Source organism: Haliotis cracherodii, unplaced genomic scaffold, assembly GCF_022045235.1.
Source record: "Haliotis cracherodii isolate W230 unplaced genomic scaffold, xgHalCrac1.p SCAF_6, whole genome shotgun sequence".
Lineage (NCBI taxonomy): Eukaryota > Metazoa > Mollusca > Gastropoda > Lepetellida > Haliotidae > Haliotis > Haliotis cracherodii.
This window is the reverse complement of record NW_027266319.1, coordinates 4,298,068-4,321,816: the sequence shown is the minus strand read 5'-3', so window position 1 is coordinate 4,321,816 and position 23,749 is coordinate 4,298,068. Positions and strand designations below refer to the sequence as shown.

Here is a 23,749-nt window from a genome sequence, read left to right as displayed (position 1 = left end):
TTGTTTGCTTTGCTTTAGCTGTAAAAATATCTATATTTACAGATGGCTAGCTATGCTATACAGACTGTTTGTATTTCGGTAGATGTGACTACTGAAGCCATTGGTTTGAAGGGAGCATATTGGTTTATACGTCTAGTGTGATAGTGTTAGGAATATAGAAAATGTGATTAGGGTGAACCAGAGGACTCTAAATTCAGTTCCAAATAAAACTGTATTGAAACCAACAGATTAAAGCTGCTACTGTCAAGTGGCCCCTATGGCCTTCAGAGTTCAAGAAGAACCTGTTACCGAGATAGCTGGATGATGGTTCATTGTCATGCTCCGATGATGTTACTGGCATCGTTGCCCCCGTAACTGATGTAGAAGCTGGTACACGCATTATGCAATGCTGCATATGACAAAACTCTTGACATAGAAAGATTACAAACTGAAGCTTCCACCAGAACAGAGGAGTGATTCTCGTCACCACTCGCCCCTTTCCGTAACCTGAAAGAAGACTCGTCCCCCTATCGCTGAATGTTATGTGCGAAAATACGACAAACCAATCAGAATGCACGTATGATTTCAAGTTCTTTGTCAAAGAATCCCTCAGAAATAATTTATGATTTTACATATGTCTTGCATCTAAAAATATACCCAAGATACAGTTAAATGTGTTCAATCATACTGTATAATTCCGTACGTCCCGATGTGCTTTAAATTGCATCCGAAATATATGTAATATATGGGGAAATGTATGTGAACCATTTCGCAACAAATTGACTATTGTTTTAGGTATGCCCGTTTGCGCTAAGACAGAACCCGGTCGCAAATATGGCCACGAGAGGGGCACGAGTCGCTATTCGGCTTGTCCCGGAATAACACGAGTTGGTCACGAATGCTCCGATTCACCAAGATGCATTTCCGCGATAACAGATAGTTAAGGTCTGAAAGTACTTGAGTGTATTCTGAAATCCCGTGTGTGCTGACAGGTTGGTCCTACTAAATGATTCATAGGCCGGTATGTTATTAAATAATTTGAACTAAGGTAGCCACGCACTACATCTAGGTACACATGACCGTACAAGATGCTCGTACATGAATACAACTTATGTATGCTTGACTGGTGTTCTGGTTACGAGCTCCCTACGTTAACATTAACACATCTAACATATTGCCTTAAAAGGAACAAACAGATAGTATATCTCATAATCATTCAGTTAATAATTAACATATTCATATTTTGGCATTATTACTTTCAAGGGGACATACAGTTTGTGAATACATTTATAATGAATATTCAATAAACACATGATCCGTTGTCATCATTACTTTAACAGGGCAATACAATTTGTAAAAGCATATATAATTATTCTTCAACTTTAATATGACGCGCACATGGTGTTTGTGAAGGCATCCGATTTAGTTATCTAAATAAATAAAGGCTACAAAACCCTTTCCATAATCGTAAGAAATCTCTGCTAAAAGCCCATTGTAGATTTCGAATATATCATATGCATGTGTTTATGAATCAATATCAAATAATAACAATACCAGACGTTCGTTTCCTGCCCCAACGGTGGTACTAGCCACAAACACACGCAAAGGCAAGTAAATTGTTCACATGAACTACTGATACAAATCGAAATAAGGAATTGCAAAAGACATCCTTTTGGACACTGATGCGTCAAATTTTTGAAAGCTTTACCAAAACCTGGAATGTTGACCTTGACCTATACAACTTAGAACATTCCTGATCTAAATATCGCTTTTAAGAGAGGCTTACATACCTATACCCATCCACAAATATACTATGTAAAGGCTGGAAGATGTGAAAGAAAAGACGCAATATATTGAGACGTTACGACGTAAAGTTGCCCAAACGCTCAGCCCACTAGCTTCCCATCCAGGGCCGCTGCAATGCTGTACTGGCTACTAAACATATCCCCATTATTTCGCCAATTATTCCCATGGAATTCCTGTCCGATCCTGCGTAAGCTACATCTGTCTTGTGGCCGCGTGCGTGCTTGCAACAGGTGTACCCAGCTTCCCTACTCCAATATCAGAATTCAAAATATCATTATCGATTTTTTCCATTTCGCGTAATGCTAAAATTGTAATGAAAACGAAGCGTTCCGTGTAGTGCATATACTGAATGCATCATGTAGTGTTCCTGTGCCTACACACGCATTAATGGCGTTGCCTAGCAATAGGTGCAAATTGAGCTTTTCTTGCATAATACCTGTTAATTATATGCCTGTGTTAATGACCTGTGTTTAGGTAGGTCCCAAGAGTTGTAAAGAATTGATTATGTACCAGCAAACATACGCGGCGTATCCGATCTATAGCCAGAGGGATCTTACACTTATAAGATGAGATTGGGTAACATTGCTTCATGTGTACATCTCGCTACATGATTAGTATGTTAGCGTGGAAATCAACGAACTGGGACAAAACGTTGTTTAAACGCTGAGGCGTTGCAATTCCAGTTTGGGGTAATAATGATTCAGAGTGTGCAATATGCGTGAAACAAGATTTGGAGTAACATCTGGCGACTCACGATTTATCGATAAATATATCTCGTCGTCCAGGGATTATATTATATATTCAACGACTAGGGTTTATGGGTTATGGACAAACAGAAGAAATTAAAGCGTGAAACATTGTATCTCTGCCGGATCGCAAAGATGATTGCATCAGTTTTGGTATTTTCTTTAAAAAACATAAAAATCTTTCAGGAATTCAGACTTGAAATCATGGATACAAAGGGCTTCATCGATGAATTAAAAATTAATTCCCAAAACTTTGTGAAACGTCAATGCTGGCGTCATGTATTGATGTATAAGGAGAATGCATTGGTGTATAAGGAGAATGTATTGGTGTATAAGGAGAATGTGTTGGTGTATAAGAAGAATGCATTGGTGTATAAGGAGAATGTATTGGTGTACAAGGAGAATGTGTTGGTGTACAAGGAGAATGTGTTAGTGTATAAAGAGAATGTGTTGGTGTATAAGGAGAATGTGTTGGCGTATAAAGAGAATATTTTGGTGTATAAGGAGAATGTGTTGGTGGATAAAGAGAATATTTTGGTGTATAAGGAGAATGTGTTGGTGTATAAGGAGAATGTGTTGGTGTATAAAGAGAATATTTTGGTGTATAAGGAGAATGTGTTGGTGTATAAGGAGAATGTGTTGGTGTATAAAGAGAATATTTTGGTGTATAAGGAGAATGTGTTGGTGTATAAGGAGAATATGTTGGTGTATAAAGAGAATATTTTGGTGTATAAGGAGAATGTGTTGGTGTATAAGGAGAATATTTTGGTGTATAAGGAGAATGTGTTGGTGTATAAGGAGAATGTGTTGGTGTATAAAGAGAATATTTTGGTGTATAAGGAGAATATAACATGCACCGCCATCGTGAGGGAAATTCAAGGTCATTGATAATATGCCCGGAAAACGTTCTAAAGTCAAAGCATTTATCTCTTCTGTACTGTAGGTTTTTAAGCATAGGGCCTGGGCACACGCGGCTCTGAACGCCACAATGTTATTAGAACATAAAGCAGCAGTGTAACATGACAGCGAGTTTATTCATTTATGTGGGCATTGACGTCATCCCCTACTGAAATGTGTTCATAGGCAACGTTCTGAATGTTAAGGACGTATGCTTTGTGGCTGCCTACTTTATTAAAAGTCTTCATCGACATAGTACAATGTTAAGTACACGCGTAATTACCATCTACGTATCTGCAAGTATTCACTGCCATAGTCAAACGTCGGAACATAACAAAATTATTACAATTCAACTGAAAGCATTTATCGACAGTCATGAACGCAAGACAACATAACAGTGTAACACAATGACATGCTACGAATTCCTTGGAATAAATATACACCTATTACGATGCTTGAGTTCAACAACGAAATGGATTCTGGGGTATTTGTGGACAAAAGCTCGAGATATTCGGGTTACATATCTCCAGGAGATCCTGGCACGGACCGACCCTCCATAAACCACAACCGTCATAGGTTGCCGACGTTTCATGGAACGATTTCCTCCCAATGAACAAGTCCCAGACGGGCTCCCGGTTTTTCTCATCAGAATTCCCCCTGGGAACGAAGCTATGCTAGAGCAGCCTCCAGCCGACGATGCGGGATTCAGGATAGATGAATGTCAGAAAGCATAAACCAAAATCAGCTTTCCCGAGAGGTTCTCCTCAGTAGTACAACACAGTCCGCGCATCCTTCAGGCAGTTTGTTTACATGTGGCATGACTTCCGTGAAATTGCCAAAAGATATCCCACATCCCCAACCTTTCTTTCCCAAAAATCAATACTTTTCAATTGCAAACTCGAGACCCAGACAACAGAAGCAGCGATGGAAATACAGCAAGTGATAAAATCCAATTCATGAACCGTCTGTGTTGGTTTCAATAAACGATAACATACACAACTGTTTGTAAACTGCGGGTAAAATGATACTCTGTGTTTAACGTGATTGATGTGCACGTGTGCTTAGATGTGCTCGCATCATCTACATCATATTGATGCACGTGCCACGTGCAGTTTAATGCATAAAACATGTTCGATTTCTTTCGCCGGTGGATCTATGCTTTCATTCTTCTCGCAAATGCACCAGCCATTCCGACTCTTCATTGCAAGATGGCGACCATGCTAAGGACCACCGCTGTGGCATTATTAGGACATGAGTGTGCGTATACATTTCATATACTTACACGGAACCACAGCTAATTCATACGTTATTATAACAACTGGTATTTCTACGATGTTGATTGTTTGATAATGAATAAAATTAGTGCATGCCTATAGCGTTATTACAAAGACCATTGCCAAAAAAGGCAAATGGCATTTATGACTGTCATTAGAAAGATACTTGCTAATTGTGGAGCCAGGCAAATGACAGAGGCGGTTAAAGGCTACTCAAGCGGTAGCGATTGGTCAATACGGTCATTACAGAGTCATTAATTAGCGCATTAACCTCCACTGTAATCATCTTATCTCCAGAAACAGGGATTGCTTTACCTTGGGTGCAGGACACACGTAGCTTGTTCAGAGTTGCTGACACAGACTGAGGTGATGAGGTGATGGCAACGCAGATTGATTTGATTAATGATATGGATTTCAACGTTAGTGTTGGAGCTTCTGAGCAAGGACAACATGACTCCACATGACGAACATATAAGTAAAGATGGCTAAGGTTAAAATGCGTTCAATGACTATTTCATGTCCAATGCAGTGGGTATTCTTTGCATTTAGCTGCCGTATTATCTAAAGCTTACTTTTGGGACTGTTTCATCGGCTGAAAGGGTTTTACTGAGAGACTCATGTTTTATGAATCACACAAATACCTGCATGATACCGTGAGGTCGGGCAGGCCATAGGACTCATTGGCATTGCAGTGCCACTGTCACGTCAGCCGAAAGAACACTAGGGAAAATTCACATAAACCACCTACGTTGGTTCACTTAGCGTGATTGATATAGCCACTTAGCTTGTCTCCAAACGCCCATGATTTTATAATAAGCAATTATGTTAATGACGGATCATTTGATGCTTTGAGAGAGACGATTAAACATATTCTACTTAGGGTATCAAGAGATTTGCTGGAACTCATAAAACCATCGCCAGTTTGATTGCAACCATTCCGAATCCTATTTATTGACACATATTTACCAATTATGGAAGTTGGTGGTCCATTTAGATTCAAAAATGAAAAGTAACAGAATTTAAAAAGGTAAAACTAGGTAGCTTGGGGGACGGTTCACTTGGGGCAATCATACATACTTCACAGGTGGTTTGTGGAGGAGCAAGCGCCACCTGGTGGTGTAATGTATACATTATTGTGGGTCATCTCTTTCCCCCTCACTGAGTAAAGCTGTACCCCACAGACGTCAGCCCCCCCCCCCCCCCCCCCCTTTTTGTGCACATGTTTGGTGTTCCCCTCATGTGTGTTCAGATGCTATATCCCCTGCCTTCTGTGTCAAAGGTAACTCGCGAGCCCCATGCGCGTTTCCTACGTAATGTTCTATTACATCTTTACGTGAGATATTTGTTATGGTTTTCGCATGCGTTTTCTGTGCGGGTGTTTATTACGTCAACGGCGTAGTGGCGTAGGATTGAATGAAAGGGTGTTCATGCAATGATAACGTGTTGGTTACTTGGCGTATTGAATATATGGATGCCTGCCTATGGTTAACATGACCTGACGTATTAAATATTTGGATAAACCTCTATGTTAACATGACTTGACATATTGAATACCTGGATATACCTCCATGTTAACATGACCTGAAGTCTTGAATATGTGAATATACCCCATGCTAACATGACCTGACGTATTGAATATATGGATATACCTCTATGTTAACATGACCTGACGTATCAAATAGTTGGATATACCTCTATGTTAACATGACCTGAGATATTGAATAGCTGGATATACCTCCATGTTAACTTGACCTGGTATATTGTATACCTGGATATACCGCTATGTTTAGATAACTTGGAGTATTGAATATCTTGATATACCCCGTTTTAATATGACCTGAAGTATTAAATAACAGATATACCCCATGTTAACATGACCTGAAGTTTTGAATATCTAGATACACCCCGTGTTTACACGAACTGAAGTATTAAATACATAGATATACCCGATGTTAACATGACCTGACGAATTGAATATTTGATATACCCCGTGTTAACATGGCCTGACATATTGAATATCTGGATATAGCCCGTGTTAACATGACCTGGAGTATTAAACATATAGATATACTCCATGTTAACATGACCCGGCGAATTGAATATTTGAAATACCATATGTTAACATGGCCTGACATATTGAATATATGAATATACCTCATGTTAACATGACCTGACGCATTGAATATATGGATATACCCCATGTTAACATGACCTGACATATTGAATATATGGATCCAACGCTATGTATACATGACCTGACATATTGAATATATGGATATACCTCATGTTAACATGACCTGACGTATTGAATATATGAATATACCCCATGTTAACAAGACCTGACGTATTGAATATGGATACAACATTATTGTAACATGACGCGATGTATTGAATGTATGTATACAACCCTTTAGTTAACATGACCTGACATATTGAATATGTGGATAAAACATTATGTTAACACGACGTCAAGTATTGAATATGTGGATACAATCCTTATGTAAACATGACCCTACATATTGAATATATGGATAAAACATTATGTTAACACGACGTGACGTATTAAATATATGGATACAACATTATGTTAACATGACCATGTAACACTAGAAACACCAACCTCGCTGTAACGTCAGACATGTAACACTATAAACACCAACCTCAGATATATAACACTATAAACACCAACTACGGTGTAACGTCAGACATGTAACACTATAAACACCAACCTCGCTGTAACGTCAGACATGTAACACTATAAACACCAACCTCGCTGTAACGTCAGACATGTAACACTATAAACACCAAACACGCTGTAACGTCAGACATGTAACGCTATAAACACCAAACACGGTGTAACGTCAGACATGTAACACTATAAACACCAACCTCGCTGTAACGTCAGACATGTAACACTATAAACACCAAACACGCTGTAACGTCAGACATGTAACGCTATAAACACCAAACACGGTGTAACGTCAGACATGTAACACTATAAACACCAACCTCGCTGTAGCGTCAGACATGTAACACTATAAACACCAACCTCGCTGTAACGTCAGACATGTAACACTATAAACACCAACCACGGTGTAACGTCAGACATGTAACACTATAAACACCAACCTCGCTGTAACGTCAGACATGTAACGCTATAAACACCAACCTCAGATATATAACACTATAAACACCAACTACGGTGTAACGTCAGACATGTAACACTATAAACACCAACCTCAGATATATAACACTATAAACACCAACTACGGTGTAACGTCAGACATGTAACACTATAAACACCAACCTCGCTGTAACGTCAGACATGTAACACTATAAACACCAACCTCGCTGTAACGTCAGACATGTAACACTATAAACACCAAACACGCTGTAACGTCAGACATGTAACGCTATAAACACCAAACACGGTGTAACGTCAGACATGTAACACTATAAACACCAACCTCGCTGTAACGTCAGACATGTAACACTATAAACACCAAACACGCTGTAACGTCAGACATGTAACGCTATAAACACCAAACACGGTGTAACGTCAGACATGTAACACTATAAACACCAACCTCGCTGTAGCGTCAGACATGTAACACTATAAACACCAACCTCGCTGTAACGTCAGACATGTAACACTATAAACACCAAACACGCTGTAACGTCAGACATGTAACGCTATAAACACCAAACACGGTGTAACGTCAGACATGTAACACTATAAACACCAACCTCGCTGTAGCGTCAGACATGTAACACTATAAACACAAACCTCGGATATATAATACTATAAACACCAACCACGGTTTAACGTCAGACATGTAACACTATAAACACCAACTACGGTGTAACGTCAGACATGTAACACTATAAACACCAACCTCGCTGTAGCGTCAGACATTTAACACTATAAACACCAACCTCGCTGTAACGTCAGACATGTAACACTATAAACACCAACCTCGCTGTAGCGTCAGACATTTAACACTATAAACACCAACCTCGCTGTAACGTCAGACATGTAACACTATAAACACCAACCTCGCTGTAACGTCAGACATGTAACACTATAAACACCAACCACGGTTTAACGTCAGACATGTAACACTATAAACACCAACCTCGCTGTAGCGTCAGACATTTAACACTATAAACACCAATCTCGATGTAACGTCAGACATTTAACACTATAGACACTAATCTCGGTGTAACGTCAGACATTTAACACTATAAACACTAATCTCGATGTAACGTCAGACATTTAACACTTTAAACACTAATCTCGATGTAACGTCAGACATTTAACACTATAGACACTAATCTCGGTGTAACGTCAGACATTTAACACTATAAACACCAATCTCGATGTAACGTCAGACGTGAAGCACTTTAAACACCAAACACGGTGTAACGTCAGACACGATGCACAACACACTCATCGTATGAAGTGAAAATGATCACCCTATCACTCATCGAAGATGAAGATCGATACATTTGACCTACGGCAAGTGGGCCCATCTACAGATTACAATAGAACTATCGATCACGTGGATGCTTTTAATTTCACATTTATCTACAATATTAGGCCGTGACATGGCCGAATTCCTCCGTAGAGTGGTGACAGGTGGCACGCATTCTGCACCAGCTGCGAATTGGAAGTAGGATGTGAATTAATATCAGTCGTAATCTACATATCACACACAACAAACTCCACATAACGATCATCGTCACTGCTGTGCGACAACGTTTTTTTTATATGAGGGACTATCAACCCCCGATTCTTATGTTCTCCCTTGTTTCTTTTCATATATATTTACATTTAAATTACGAAAAAAATAACCGTTGAATATTTCAGGCAATGACATAGCATTAAATGAATGTCTGTATCAAGTTAGTGTCCATTTACGTTTTGACTTTCTGGGTGAACTATTTTATATGGAATTGTTGTGATTTTGTTCCTTATCAGAAAACTGTTTATCTCGGGTTGAACGGCTGAAGCGACACCTTGTTCAGACAAACACCAATATCTCAAAAATGGTCTTATGTCGTCACTCCGTTTGTATCGAACTATATGTAAGACGGCCCCAAGACTTCGTTAGCAACACGACACTAACCACATGTATTCGTGGTATGCATAAGTTCGAGGTGGGACAGGATACGATCACCTTTTCTCGAACACCGGTTAGCCATACTACTTTTTGATAGTGATTTATAAACACATGCCCATGATATATTCGTAATCGTATAATGTAATCTGCTTTAGTGGATATTTCTATTTGGGAACACTATGAAAATGTTTATTGCAGCTTATTTATATATTACTTCGAGATAACCCATTACTTCAAGACAACTTCGAGATGGAGAACACCAGTCGTGCTTCTGCAGAGCTAGTGGTATGCACCATTGCACCTCAAGCCACAAACGAGGGGTCCCGGGCGATGATACAGTCTCGCCCACTGAACCATGGGAACTCGATCCAGCCAATGGTAAGAAACGCACATTCAAAATTAACGAGGCTCCTTTCAAAGTGTTTCCTTGCCGTTACGGACCACTGAACCCGGACAACAAGGCCTCGGTGTCATCCATATTTTACACGGCGTCTCGGCTTCCTATGCGCAATCAATACAAGGTAAGATAGTGTTGGCTTCACGACTACTAACAGGTATAAAGTAAGAAACTGCTGACTTCACAACTACTAACAGGTATAACGTAAGAAACTGCTGACTTCACAACTACTAACAGGTATAAAGTAAGAAACTGCTGACTTCACAACTACTAACAGATATAAAGTAAGAAACTGCTGACTTCACAACTACTAACAGGTATAACGTAAGAAACTGCTGACTTCACAACTACTAACAGGTATAAAGTAAGAAACTGCTGACTTCACAACTACTAACAGGTATAAAGTAAGAAACTGCTGACTTCACAACTACTAACAGATATAAAGTAAGAAACTGCTGACTTCACAACTACTAACAGGTATAAAGTAAGAAACTGCTGACTTCACAACTACTTACAGGTATAAAGTAAGAAACTGCTGACTTCACAACTACTAGCAGATATAAAGTAAGAAACTGCTGACTTCACAACTACTAGCAGATATAAAGTAAGAAACTGCTGACTTCACAACTACTAACAGGTATAAAGTAAGAAACTGCTGACTTCACAACTACTAACAGATATAAAGTAAGAAACTGCTGACTTCACAACTACTAACAGGTATAAAGTAAGAAACTGCTGACTTCACAACTACTAGCAGGTATAAAGTAAGAAACTGCTGACTTCAAAACTACTATTTGTACTTATTTCGTGGTTGAGAAGGAAGCAAACGATGGCTCTGTTGTACACGGTTCAGAGTACAGATAGCCCACATAACACTAAAATCATTCATTTTTGTAGTGGGTTTGTTTAACGTTTCTGCATAATCTTTCTCCATAAATGCTGCATACTTGTTTTATGTTATGTGCTAGAACATTAAAATGTATTAGTCGTAAATGATATGGTTATAATATATAGGTGAGAATAGACGGCGCTGAGAGAAATACGAGTTAATAAAGTACATGTGTACCAATAAATTTAACTTTTTTTGTTAAAGCACTTAAAACAATGAGAGCACCAATGTTAAAGTTTCCCAAAATACAATCCACAGAAAACACACAACACATTCTTTTGAATATCATGTTTAGTGCATAAACTGATCAATAAAAGCTGTTCAGTGCAGTCATGCTTTAGCGTCGGACTGTTGAATTCATAACTCTGCACTACATGATCCTTAGATCTATGTTTTCATTTTGTACGTGTATGCTTAAGATTTTTTAATAAACGCTGCTTTGAAAATCGATATTTCCCATTTCACCGTCAATCATAAAAAAAACGAGGATCCAATAATATCGGTCACTAATTCCCAGGTCACCGGTGTAAGGATATGTTCAAACTCGTTTATCCATTCCCTTCGTGACCTTTATATGAAACATTTGATTACAATTGCCTGGCCACGTGGTAGCGATTAGCCCGTGCAACATGTGTTAGCATGATGGCCGATACAAGAACCCACGTCAGGTATCTGACGCTGCGTGTACAAAATTTGTTTTGAACAAGGCGTAGGTTCATGAGACACATAAACACTTTTGAGGTATTTGCGAGTCAAATATTATAGTACGAGGCTATGATATGATACTTGTGTTACACCGAGTGTTACCGAATTCCTATAAGTTGATTTGGCCTATGGGTATGGCTTAATACAATTTTCTGTTCGGCGTCATTGCTGTGTAGAATTCAGAACGTCAAATCACCATGACAACTGCTTCTCTGCAAGTTTGACGAGATGGTATTTTAGACTATCGTATGGCAATGTTCTGAAGGCAGTCACGAAGGCAGTTCAGTCTACTAAAAGACGACAAACGCAGTGAGACAAACGCAGTGAGACATACGCAGTGAGACAAACGTAGTGAGACACACGCAGTGAGACACACGCAGTGAGACGAACGCAGTGAGACACACGCAGTGAGACAAACGCAGTGAGATTCTAGGCATGGCGGGAAAGAGTATTATTTTCGTGCACACTCTTTATACAGTAAATCTCCCTATATATGTATCATGATAACCTACCTATGTCTATAACATATCATGATAACCAACATATGTATGTTATATATCATGACAACCTACCTATGTCTATAACATCTCCCGATAACCTACATTTCAATAACATCTCATGATAACCTACATTTCAATAACACCTCATGATAACCTACCTGTAAATATATCATCTCATGATAACCTCTGTATATATCAAAAGATATCCTACCTATGTATATAACATCTAATGATAACCTTCATATACTGAGTACCTACTTACATGAGTAAAATATCACGAACACCTACATACGTGTGTAACATATCACGAATACCTACATAAATCTGTAACATATCATGAATACCTACATACATGAGTAACATATCAGGAATACCAACAAACATGTGTGACATATCATGAACACCTTCATACATGTGTAACATATCATGAATACCTACATTCATGTGTAACATATCATGAATACCTACATACATGTGTAACATATCATGAATACCTACATACATGTGTAACATATCATGGACACCTTCATACATGTGTAACATATCATGAATACCTACATTCATGTGTAACATATCATGAATACCTACATACATGTGTAACATATCATGGACACCTACATACATGTGTAACATATCATGAATACCTACATACATGTGTAACATATCATGAACACCTACATACATGTGTAACATATCATGAATACCTTCATACATGTGTAACATATCATGAATACCTACATACATGTGTAACATATCATGAATACCTACATACATGTGTAACATATCATGACTACCTACATACATGAGTAAAATATCATGAATACCTACATACACATGTTACATATCATGAATACCTACATACATGTGTAACATACCATGAATACCTACATACATGTGTAACATATCATGGACACCTACATACATGTGTAACATAACATGAACACCTACATACATGTGTAACATATCATGGACACCTACATTCATGTGTAACATATCATGAATACCTACATACATGTGTAACATACCATTATTACCTACATACATGTGTAACATATCATGAATACCTACATACATGTGTAACATACCATTATTACCTACATACATGTGTAACATATCATGAATACCTACATACATGAGTAAAATATCATGAATACCTACATACACAAGTCACATATCATGAATACCTGTTAACATAAGATCTGATAACATAACTACATATTTCTATAACACCCAACCATAAGGAAAGATATTAAAAGTTAAATATACTCAGCATCGTCAACACCTCAGGCCATTAACATTTAGGCCCAATTCCACAAAGCGATCTTAGCGCTAAGACGATCGTAACTACAATACAGAACATAGACTTACGACAGACAGCACTGAAACACTTTGTGGTAGGGGGCACTTAACATCACTACAATGTGCTTAGTTGGGTATAACCCACGACTAGTATACTGCCAAACAGTCACATAATGAGTCACGTGAAATAACTCGATTGAAAATATGGGCTATAGGATTCAGCGTAATGGTCTTGGCATAGGAGCACCTAAATGGAAACAATGAAAGTATTGATTGGCTTTGCTCATTTTGCGACATTTGGCAACATGTGGTTAATAAACACAGCTACTCCAGTGTGGAGGGTGTACTTAATACACTCCCTAACATCTCTGTAGAGCGCTGCTCAAAACAAGCTTGTGGGACGAGAACCGCTCTAGCATTGAAGACCATTCAAGGGTTATGTATTAATCATATATCACCTAGGTGCGATACATTTGTATATATGCTACAGGTAGTATGAATAGTAAGGTACAACTATACAATAAGGGTATATGAATAAGGTAGTGTGTATAATATATAAGTATAAGTATAATGTAAGTATAATAAGATACGATGTATATTAGGGTACTGTGTACACTAAGGTAAAATATGTAACTGGGTCATATATATGAGAAGGTACAAGTAAAATTAGGTAGTATAATCCCTGGATTATACATCATACTTCCATTGAATATATCCCTTAAGAGCTTGATATTGGCTTTATCGCATTTTTGCCAGAATCGTGATAGCATTGAATCGAAATAATCACAGTAAGTCCAGTTGAACATATATCGTACATTTTACAAAATTAGTAGACAAACGTCTATCTGACTATGTATAACTCTCTTGATACAATAGTCAATGAGAGAGGTTATAATGTATATCTATTTCTAGTTGCAAATATCGGCTATGATTTGATGTGTGAATACAGTGAATGTCATGTGACATCCATGTTGAATTTGGTTGGCTACAGTTTACTTAACCCACTAAGCGTAACATCTGTTGTTGATCAGCTACCATTGATTAACAAAAGCTTTCCTCCTTAAGATGTAACATAATGTGAACAGTGTGTCATACAAGTGTACTTACAAAGAAACCTTGTAAACTCGAACTCCTTTAAGTATATAAACCAGTTGAAACTGTCCAACCTCATGATCTCATGAGGATATTTGCACTATTGACCTATAGTGGCACCTCTTTTGTTGCGAACTACGGTTAACTCGATTAATAAACCATGGTCCGTCTGGCTTAGTGTTTAAGATGTTTCAAAGAAGGCGGTATTCTACAACTCATTATGAAATGTCACCTTATTTAATTTTCCTAATAAATAAAGATGGCATTTGGCGACTCAATTTGTCCTTAAAGTGCTGAAGTCGGAAACACACACCTGTACCTTCACCCATGGTGTTCACGCTCTCGGAAATATCAAGCAAAACATGACAAGCTCAGTCGAAAAGTAAAATTCGCACGAATAGTTTATAATAAAAACATTTGACTGCACAATGTGTTTCAGACAGATGGATATGAAGTTATGAGATACGTAAGCACTAAATAGTGAATAATTGCTAACATCTCCTACATAACCAGATGTAAGATATATCTGATACAGAGGTAATGAATTATATATCCCACTCCACAGTGCATGATTCCTTAAGCTGCGATATAACCAGGGTTATTAGATGCATGTATCTATGGAGATGATCAAAGACGTGGCGAGAAGTTAGCGAGGTCTATGCAGCTCTATATAGTATTTAGTTGGGTAGGCTTTATCGTTGCTCTGCTGGTGGGATCTGTGTGGCACTGTATGATATATAAGTTGTATCGTTGCTCTACAAGTGAGATCTGTGTGGCACTGTATGATATATAAGCTTTATCGTTGCTCTGCTGATGGGATCAGTGTGGCACTGTATGATATATAAGTTGTATCGTTGCTCTGCTAGTGAGAACTGTGTGGCACTGTATGATATATAGGCTTTATCGTTGCTCTGCTGGTGGGATCAGTGTGGCACTGTATGATATATAAGTTGTATCGTTACTCTGCTGGTGAGATCTGTGTGGCACTGTATGATATATAAGTTGTATCGTTACTCTGCTGGTGAGATCTGTGTGGCACTGTATGATATATAAGTTGTATCGTTACTCTGCTGGTGAGATATGTGTGGCACTGTATGATATATAAGTTGTATCGTTACTCTGCTGGTGAGATCTGTGTGGCACTGTATGATATATAAGTTGTATCATTACTCTGCTTGTGGGATCAGTGTGGCACTGTATGATATATAAGTTGTATCGTTACTCTGCTAGTGAGATCTGTGTGGCACTGTATGATATATAAGTTGTATCGTTACTCTGCTAGTGAGATCTGTGTGGCACTGTAATATATAAGTTGATTCGTTACTCTCCTGGTGAGTTCTGTGTGGCACTGTATGATATATAATCTGTATCGTTACTCTACTAGTGGGTCACGTGCAGCTCTATATGATATGTAAGCTACATTATTACTCTGGTAAGGATCTGTTTACAGCTGTTGCGTGTCTGACACTCGAACAGGGACTACTACACACCTTCATTCAACACTGTTGCATTAAATCTATAGCATGAACTACTGAATGTCATTCATTTATGCATTAACCATAGGTAAATATGGTGTAAATAAGGTATTTTTTAATTTCACGACTCATTAGAGCATCATCATCCTGGTTCGACACCGGTAACGACAATATAGCATAATCAATTTAAACTTGGCCGGAGCATGCCACCCTCATTGTAATGCATTAAAACCTCATGTTGCCTTGCACTTTCTGAAAATAACACACACGTGTTGGTTGTATTGAGGAATTGTGGGGATAATTGCTTTCTGTTACTCTCTTCCCATCGACAGGATTATTGGTCCAGGGAGGAGAATAGAACGGATATGACATTTCATTTCTGAATAACTTATACATACGAACATATTCAACATCGATATGTGACAGTCCCCACCACCCCCTCCTAGCCTATATGATTGCCCGGGTGGGTCAATATTCCATCACACATTCACAGTGTACAAGACGATACATACATACAAAATATAGACAATGCCATATTTGGAAGAACAAGCAATGTGCTCGCGCCCTCCAAGTAAACCTCGTATCGATTGTGACACTTACGGTGCCACAATGATAATACTACAAGCAGCCATAAGATTAGTATGACCTAATGATAGAGCTGAAAATGGAACCTATTTAGACAGAATTACGCAAAACGGTACAGAAAATGACGCTGTGCTAGCGTTATCGTAACCGGTGGATTGTTCACAAGGGTAATGGTTGATATTTTCGGCAGGACTGGTGAGAAGAATTAGTTGGGATGACAGCAGCAAGAGCGTGGGTCTGGGACATAACTTTCGTGAAATGACTTTCGAGTTTGGAGAGTTATGCACCATCCTGCACATGCTTTAGTCAAGAGCCTGTCTCACTAGGCACTAAACATGAGATATGATAATAACATTATTTCTATTTTTTTCAGAGCCTTCACGACACTATTTTTAGAACATCCGCGACAGTGAGTGGGGGCCATCTTGAATATACTTGTATTGGCTGGAAATTGATTGGTGAAATAAAAAGATAGCTGAGTGTTTTGTGGGATACACGTATAATTGACCATAGAATTGGACACGGGTTGCCGCCAAGTGGCCCAGGCCTGACTCGAATATCTGTGGACTCGTCAATGGCGGCTGTAAGCTGTGCTGTAAGGGTTTTGCTGTTGAAGGGGGTAATAATTAATGACATGTATTAGTGAAGAATTAATCAGGTCAAGTAACAAGAACTACTTACCCTAAGGTAGTCATGGTAACGATGGTGTACCAGAAAGCCGCTGGAATACTTGTGAACTTCGTGTTTGTCACATTCTTTTCTGCATAAAACATAACAGTAGCGAAAATTATGATTGCCATAGTGAGCGAAAACAAAAGGAAGCCAAGCTCGCTAGCACAACTTTTCAATGTATAGCCAAGAATGCGTAATCCCTGGGAGTGTCTGGAAAATTTAAAGATTCGGAATACGCGAAAAACTCGCAGAGTGACGAAAGCCCCACTAACGTCGTCGTTGTCGGTGATGACGAGTCCTATGTAGTACGGCAAGATGGCGACAACATCTATAATTGACATTACGCTACGCATAAATTTACATCTGTCCGGGGCGGCGTACAACCGAAGCAGGTACTCCGCAGTGAAGATCATCACACATGCTGTGTCCAAGCAGAAGAAGGCTATACGAAATTTGTCCCCACATGGAGGGTTTTCCTTCTGCCCTTTGACGACGCCACACGGCACCGTCTCCACGACGTTCGCAATAACAGACACGGCAATGAAGAATCCTGTCACGTAATAAAACACTAATGCCGCCGTTCCTATATGAGGGTTTTCAAACGCCCTCCACATACGTTCCCTGAGGTTCCCGGCCGGTATTGGATCACCATTCTCAGATCCCTTGTCGTCAATGAGACGTTCGCTATTTTCTCGCTTTCTATCCCTGTAATCCTCGTAACAACAGTCGCCGATAAGGTCCGGGAGAATTCCAAAGAACGCGAGCTCTTCATCATAGGCGCTGATGCACTCGTGCCTAGGGTAATGAAGTTTTCCTGTTCGGTAATAGTTTAGAATGTGCCGAAATATATCGGGATCCCTGTCAAAGAAAAACTCCTTACATTCCTCGTCAAAGAAGAATTCCCTCTCGTTTGACCCCAGAAGGGTGTCTGGGTATTTCTCGAGTGTAGTCCTCCAAGTTTCAAAGCGACGCCCGCTCACATTGATGCTGAGCTTTTCGTCCCCTCTCTTGTGGTCAGGTTGTACCCGTGGCGGGGGGAGCGGGTTTTGTGATATGGGCACCCATCCTATGGCGGATGCCCGGGCAAAGGGGAGCCACGCTGCCACGGACGCCATTGTATTCCCCTTGGAAGAGAAAAGATCTGTATCCTCTAGGAAAACAATTTTGAATTGTTAGAATGACAAACAGGGTGAAGGGTGAAGAAGAAAGAAAAAGTGAAGTGGTACCACGTCGCCTTACTCCGTCGGCATTGGTGAAGCAATAAGTACATATATCCGATCAGATCTACGGCGACAAATTCTGTCGATCTGGTTTACAGTCAATGGCCTTGCCTCCTGTGGACCAGCTAGCTTCACAGTGGCACTTTCAGCGTTACATTATCTGGGCTGTCCATTGTGTCCTAAAACCTCAGCTTAATGAACATCCCCGACTGCTATCCACGACCAGCAGACGACACTTGTTCACGCGCAGGCATTCACATCTTTGTCGTCTGCATGTTTAACCAGCACAACCCGACCGAGCTAGCAAGAGACTGTCTGCCAGTGAAGCGAGCAGGTCGCCATTGCTTCGGAGGCGGTACAGTCAGGCGGGAGGCAAGGAGTATTACAGCAGCACTAGGCGAACAGGCTTCATAGTCGTTCGTTGTACACTGTGCAGAGCGGCCGTATCGATCCTGGCTCTACTCGCCATTGGCGTGCTAGATGTTTGCATAATTAGTTTTCTCTCATACAAAATTCAATACCCGCCGCTATGGTGAAGCTCCAGATTCTGTCTTGTAGTAGGCCCTGTAGCTTCATTCGCCTTGGCCCGTACAGTATATATATTTACGTCACGTGTATAAGTGTATCGTTTTTCAAGACAGGCGCGTGCTTCCTCGCGAGACGGCGCACGTCAGAGTGTGGCGCGTTCTCTCACACAGAAAAATGGTTTGGTATTGCTAGTCTCTGGTCGTTACCGCTCAATTGCATTCTGATGTCGAGATATACAGGCCGTGCATTCTTAAACCGGATCAATATGGAGTTAGTGAGGGATTCCCCTCTACTCTCAAAGAAGCGGTGGAGACGGGCAGAGATGTACCGAGCCTGGTAGCATTAAGACACAGATTACATCCAGGCCGTTACGGAATCCCAAGTGGACTAGCGGCCCCTCTGCGAGCAACAGGTCGGTTGTGTCGTAATGGCCACAGCGTTATAGGATCTTGAGTGGACAGACTGCCCCCTTCGTGGAAATAGCGCCGTTGCATCATTCAATTGTCGGATCATAGCAGGAGAACCAGGAAGCTAATGAACCTCACAGCAGCAACAGGTTTTAGTCATCATGGATTCTCCTGGACGTGGGTGCCCCGTGACCAGGTGGAGTGTTGTGTTATAATCGGGAGAAATTACAATGTTTTTGATGGAAGGGTAGTACGACCTGGTACTCTACACGACATCAGCTCCACCCTGATGTAACTTCATAGCAACAGGTTGTGTTTGACTTCCTACGCCTTGGGGATTAAACTTAGTGAACCTAGCTATCATCAAGTTTTAAGTATCTTGGGGGTGCTGTGTTTTAAGGAGGCTACCCATGTAGTTTGCGGATTCTATCCTGCTGGTAATTTGTGACAAAAGATAAAATAACACCGATGTTTTTTAACCCCAAAATGCTACGTGAAAAAAAAATACAAATTCAGTTTTAATGCTTGATCTTTGAAGCGGGATTACTGAAGATATTATTGACGTACGGTTAAACCTTGCTTCCGTGTGTTGCCATAAATTGATGTATCTTTTTAAAATGATAAACGGATTTTCTTGAAATTAAAATAAACGTAAAATTTAATGGATACCAAATTTGTTTATTGCAGTAGCGACGTTTCGATGTAGATTCTTACACCCTTCTTAAGTTGGAACGTCGCTACTTGCAATAAACCAGAAGTTGTTATCCATAAAGCTGTACGCTTTCTTTTTTATCAGAATGCTAATCATATAGTTAAAAAAGAATCATCCATCAGTATTACCGGAATACACTTCGTGATATATTTTGCTAAGATGAGGAGGATCTCTTCACAAAGTCAAATCTTCGGCAACGTTTGATACCGAAGAACGTTGCCGCATATTTATATATCATTAAAGTAATCTAACAAATGTATTTATCATCAGAAGATTGAACAACTATTTAGAATGTACGTATCCATAATTCATCATTACCAGAGAGTAGGCTCTGGTGTGAACACCATGCATCACACGAAGAATGTCGTTCTCAGTTCACTATAGTGAACCTACATCTATCATACATCAGACTGGATTCGTCACTAGAGTGAACCTACATCTATCATACATTAGACTGGATTCGTCACTAGAGTGGACATGCATTTGTCATACATCAGACTGGATTCGTCACTAGATCAAGAGTGAATCTGCAATTGTCATACATCATACTGGATTCGTCACTGTAGTGAATCTGCATTTGTCATACATCAGACTGGATTCGTCACTAGATCTAGAGTGAATCTGCAATTGTCATACATCAGACTGGATTCGTCACTGTGGTGATTCTGCATTTGTCATACATCAGACTGGATTGGTCACTGTAGTGAACCTACATTTGTCATACATCAGACTGGATTCGTCAGTGTAGTGAACCTACATTTGTCATACATCAGACTGAATTCATCACTGTAGTGAAACCTACATTTGTCATACACCAGACTGGATTCATCACTATAGTCAACCTGCATTTGTCATACATCAGACTGGATCGTCACTATAGTAAACCTGCCTTTATCCTGCTTCAGACTGATTCGTCACTAAGGTGAACTTACATTTATCCTGCTTCAGACGGGATTCGTCACTATAGTCAACCTGCATTTATCCCACATCAGGTGGGATACGTCACTAGAGTGAACCTGCATTTATCCTGCTTCAGACGGGATTCGTCACTATAGTGAACCTGCATTTATCCCACAGCAGGTAGGATACGTCACTAGAGTGAACCTACATTTATCCCACAGCAGGTGGGAAACGTCACTAGAGTGAAACTACATTTATCCCACAGCAGGTGGGATACGTCACTAGAGTGAACCTGCATTTATCCTGCTTCAGACGGGATTCGTCACTATAGTGAACCTGCATTTATCCCACAGCAGGTAGGATACGTCACTAGAGTGAACCTACATTTATCCCACAGCAGGTGGGAAACGTCACTAGAGTGAAACTACATTTATCCCACTGCAGGTGGGATACGTCACTAGAGTGAACCTGCATTTATCCCACAGCAGGTGGGAAACGTCACTAGAGTGAACTTACATTTATCTTGTTTCAGACTGATTCGTCACTAAGGTGAACTTGCATTTATTTTTCATCAGACTGGATACGTAATTATAATGAACATGCATTTATCCCACGCCACTAAAGTGACCCAAGTGAACCTGTATTTATGCACTCTGTCCACTGAATTCTTTCCACTCTGGACATTTGGGAAGGGCTGGAGCTGATGTTTGGTTAACAGAGGTCAGGGTTATAAAGTGCTCAGAGAACATTCTTTCTGGATTAATGTGGGTACAGTGACTTTGGTTTCTTTCCAAACATAACGTTTGGGGGCAAATATGCGCCAAAATTCACGTGTTTGGTAGCTTATGTTCACCCCAGCGCGTCCAGTCTACACTCGCACAATACGATGTCAGCCACCATTCTCCGACCTCTGACCTCTGAATACGTGTCAGTTTCTGAAAGCACATTTCGGACATCATGTTCCTCTCTGAGACTTTCACAGAGCTGCAATTATTTTGTGGAAACTGCTGTGTGCCATTAACGCATGCCTTGTGTTCAGGCCTTCTTTTATGCACAGCCGCGCAAGAATACAACGGTCAACTCAGTATTGGAGACTAACCTTACTTTGAGAATGTTGACATTCAATTCAAAGCAGTCCCATCTTGATGTGACTTTTGCATTCAACAAATGATGCAAAATAAATGCCTTTTTAATTGTAACCTGTGATATAAAATGTATGACAGTAAATCCATCATCATCCTCTTACAGCTGTTTCCGTTCAATACACAGTATCGAAATCCATTGCGCCACCATTGTGCGAGGTGGGCGACACACATACAGGTCTCTCGTAGATTTTATCTGACCGCTATCTGATTACAAAAGTGAAGGATTCATGCACGCACAAAAAAATCCTCAAAAATATAAAAGTCGAAAAAATGTTACTCAAACATTATAATCCTTTTATTGAATAGCAATTATAAACTGAAAAATTATTAAATCGTTGACAATAAATAAGTCTGTAATGAAATACTACTATTATATGAAGCGATCGGATGTCGATTGTGGGAGTGAAATGTGTGTCATGTGTATATGTGAGTGTAATGTGTGTATGGGAGTGAAATGTGTGCCATGTGTATGTTAGTGAAATGTGTGTCATATGTACATGTGAGTGAATTGTGTGTCATGTGTACGTGTGATTGAAATATGTGTCATGTGTATGTTTGTTTGATTTTTTCATGTGAATATGTGGGAGAAATGTGTGTCATGTGTATATGTAAGTGAAATGTGTCCCATGTGTATATGTGAATGAAATGTGTGTTATGTGTATATGTGAGTGAAATGTATGTGAATGAAATGTGTGTCATGTGTATATGTGAGTGAAATGTGTGCCATGTGTATATGTGAGTTTAGTACGTGGCATGTGTATGTGAATGAAATGTGTGTCATGTGTATATGTGAGTGAAATGTGTGCCATGTGTATATGTGAGTTTAGTACGTGGCATGTGTATGTGAATGAAATGTATGTGAATGAAATGTGTGCCATGTGTATATGTGAGTGAAATGTGTCCCATGTGTATATGTGAATGAAATGTGTGTTATGTGTATATGTGAGTGAAATGTATGTGAATGAAATGTGTGCCATGTGTATATGTGAGTGAAATGTGTGCCATGTGTATATGTGAGTGAAATGTGTGTGAATGAAATGTGTGTCATATGTATATGTGAGTGAAATGTGTGCCATTTGTATATGTGGGTGAAATGTGTGTGAATGAAATGTGTGTCATATGTATATGTGAGTGAAATGTGTGCCATTTGTATATGTGAGTGAAATGTATGTGAATGAAATGTGTCATGTGTATATGTGAGTGAAATGTGTGCCATGTGTATATGTGAGTGAAATGTGTGCTATATGTATATGTAAGTGAAATGTGTGTCATGTTTATATGTGAGTGAAATGTGTGCTATGTGTATATATTAGTGAAATGTATGTGAAAGAAATGTGTCATGTGTATATGTGAGTTTACATGTGAGTGAAATGTGTGTCATGTGTATATGTGAGTGAA

General features: G+C 39.6%; 1 protein-coding gene across 4 annotated transcripts in view; it reads right to left on the bottom strand.

Moving 5' to 3' along the window:
- Positions 1 to 19,635, bottom strand: part of LOC139445980 (potassium voltage-gated channel protein Shal-like) — a 92,512-nt gene extending 72,877 nt beyond the window's left edge. For 3 of the 4 annotated variants that reach the window (XM_071227231.1, XM_071227232.1, XM_071227233.1), the window contains exon 1: positions 17,449 to 19,630. In XM_071227231.1, the coding sequence (XP_071083332.1) occupies positions 17,449 to 18,554 (1,106 nt within the window). In that variant the 5' untranslated portion in view covers positions 18,555 to 19,630. Of the gene's footprint in view, positions 1 to 17,448 lie in introns of all 4 variants that reach the window. The other variant, XM_071227234.1, reaches the window with a different exon arrangement.
- Positions 19,636 to 23,749: the final 4,114 nt, after the last annotated feature.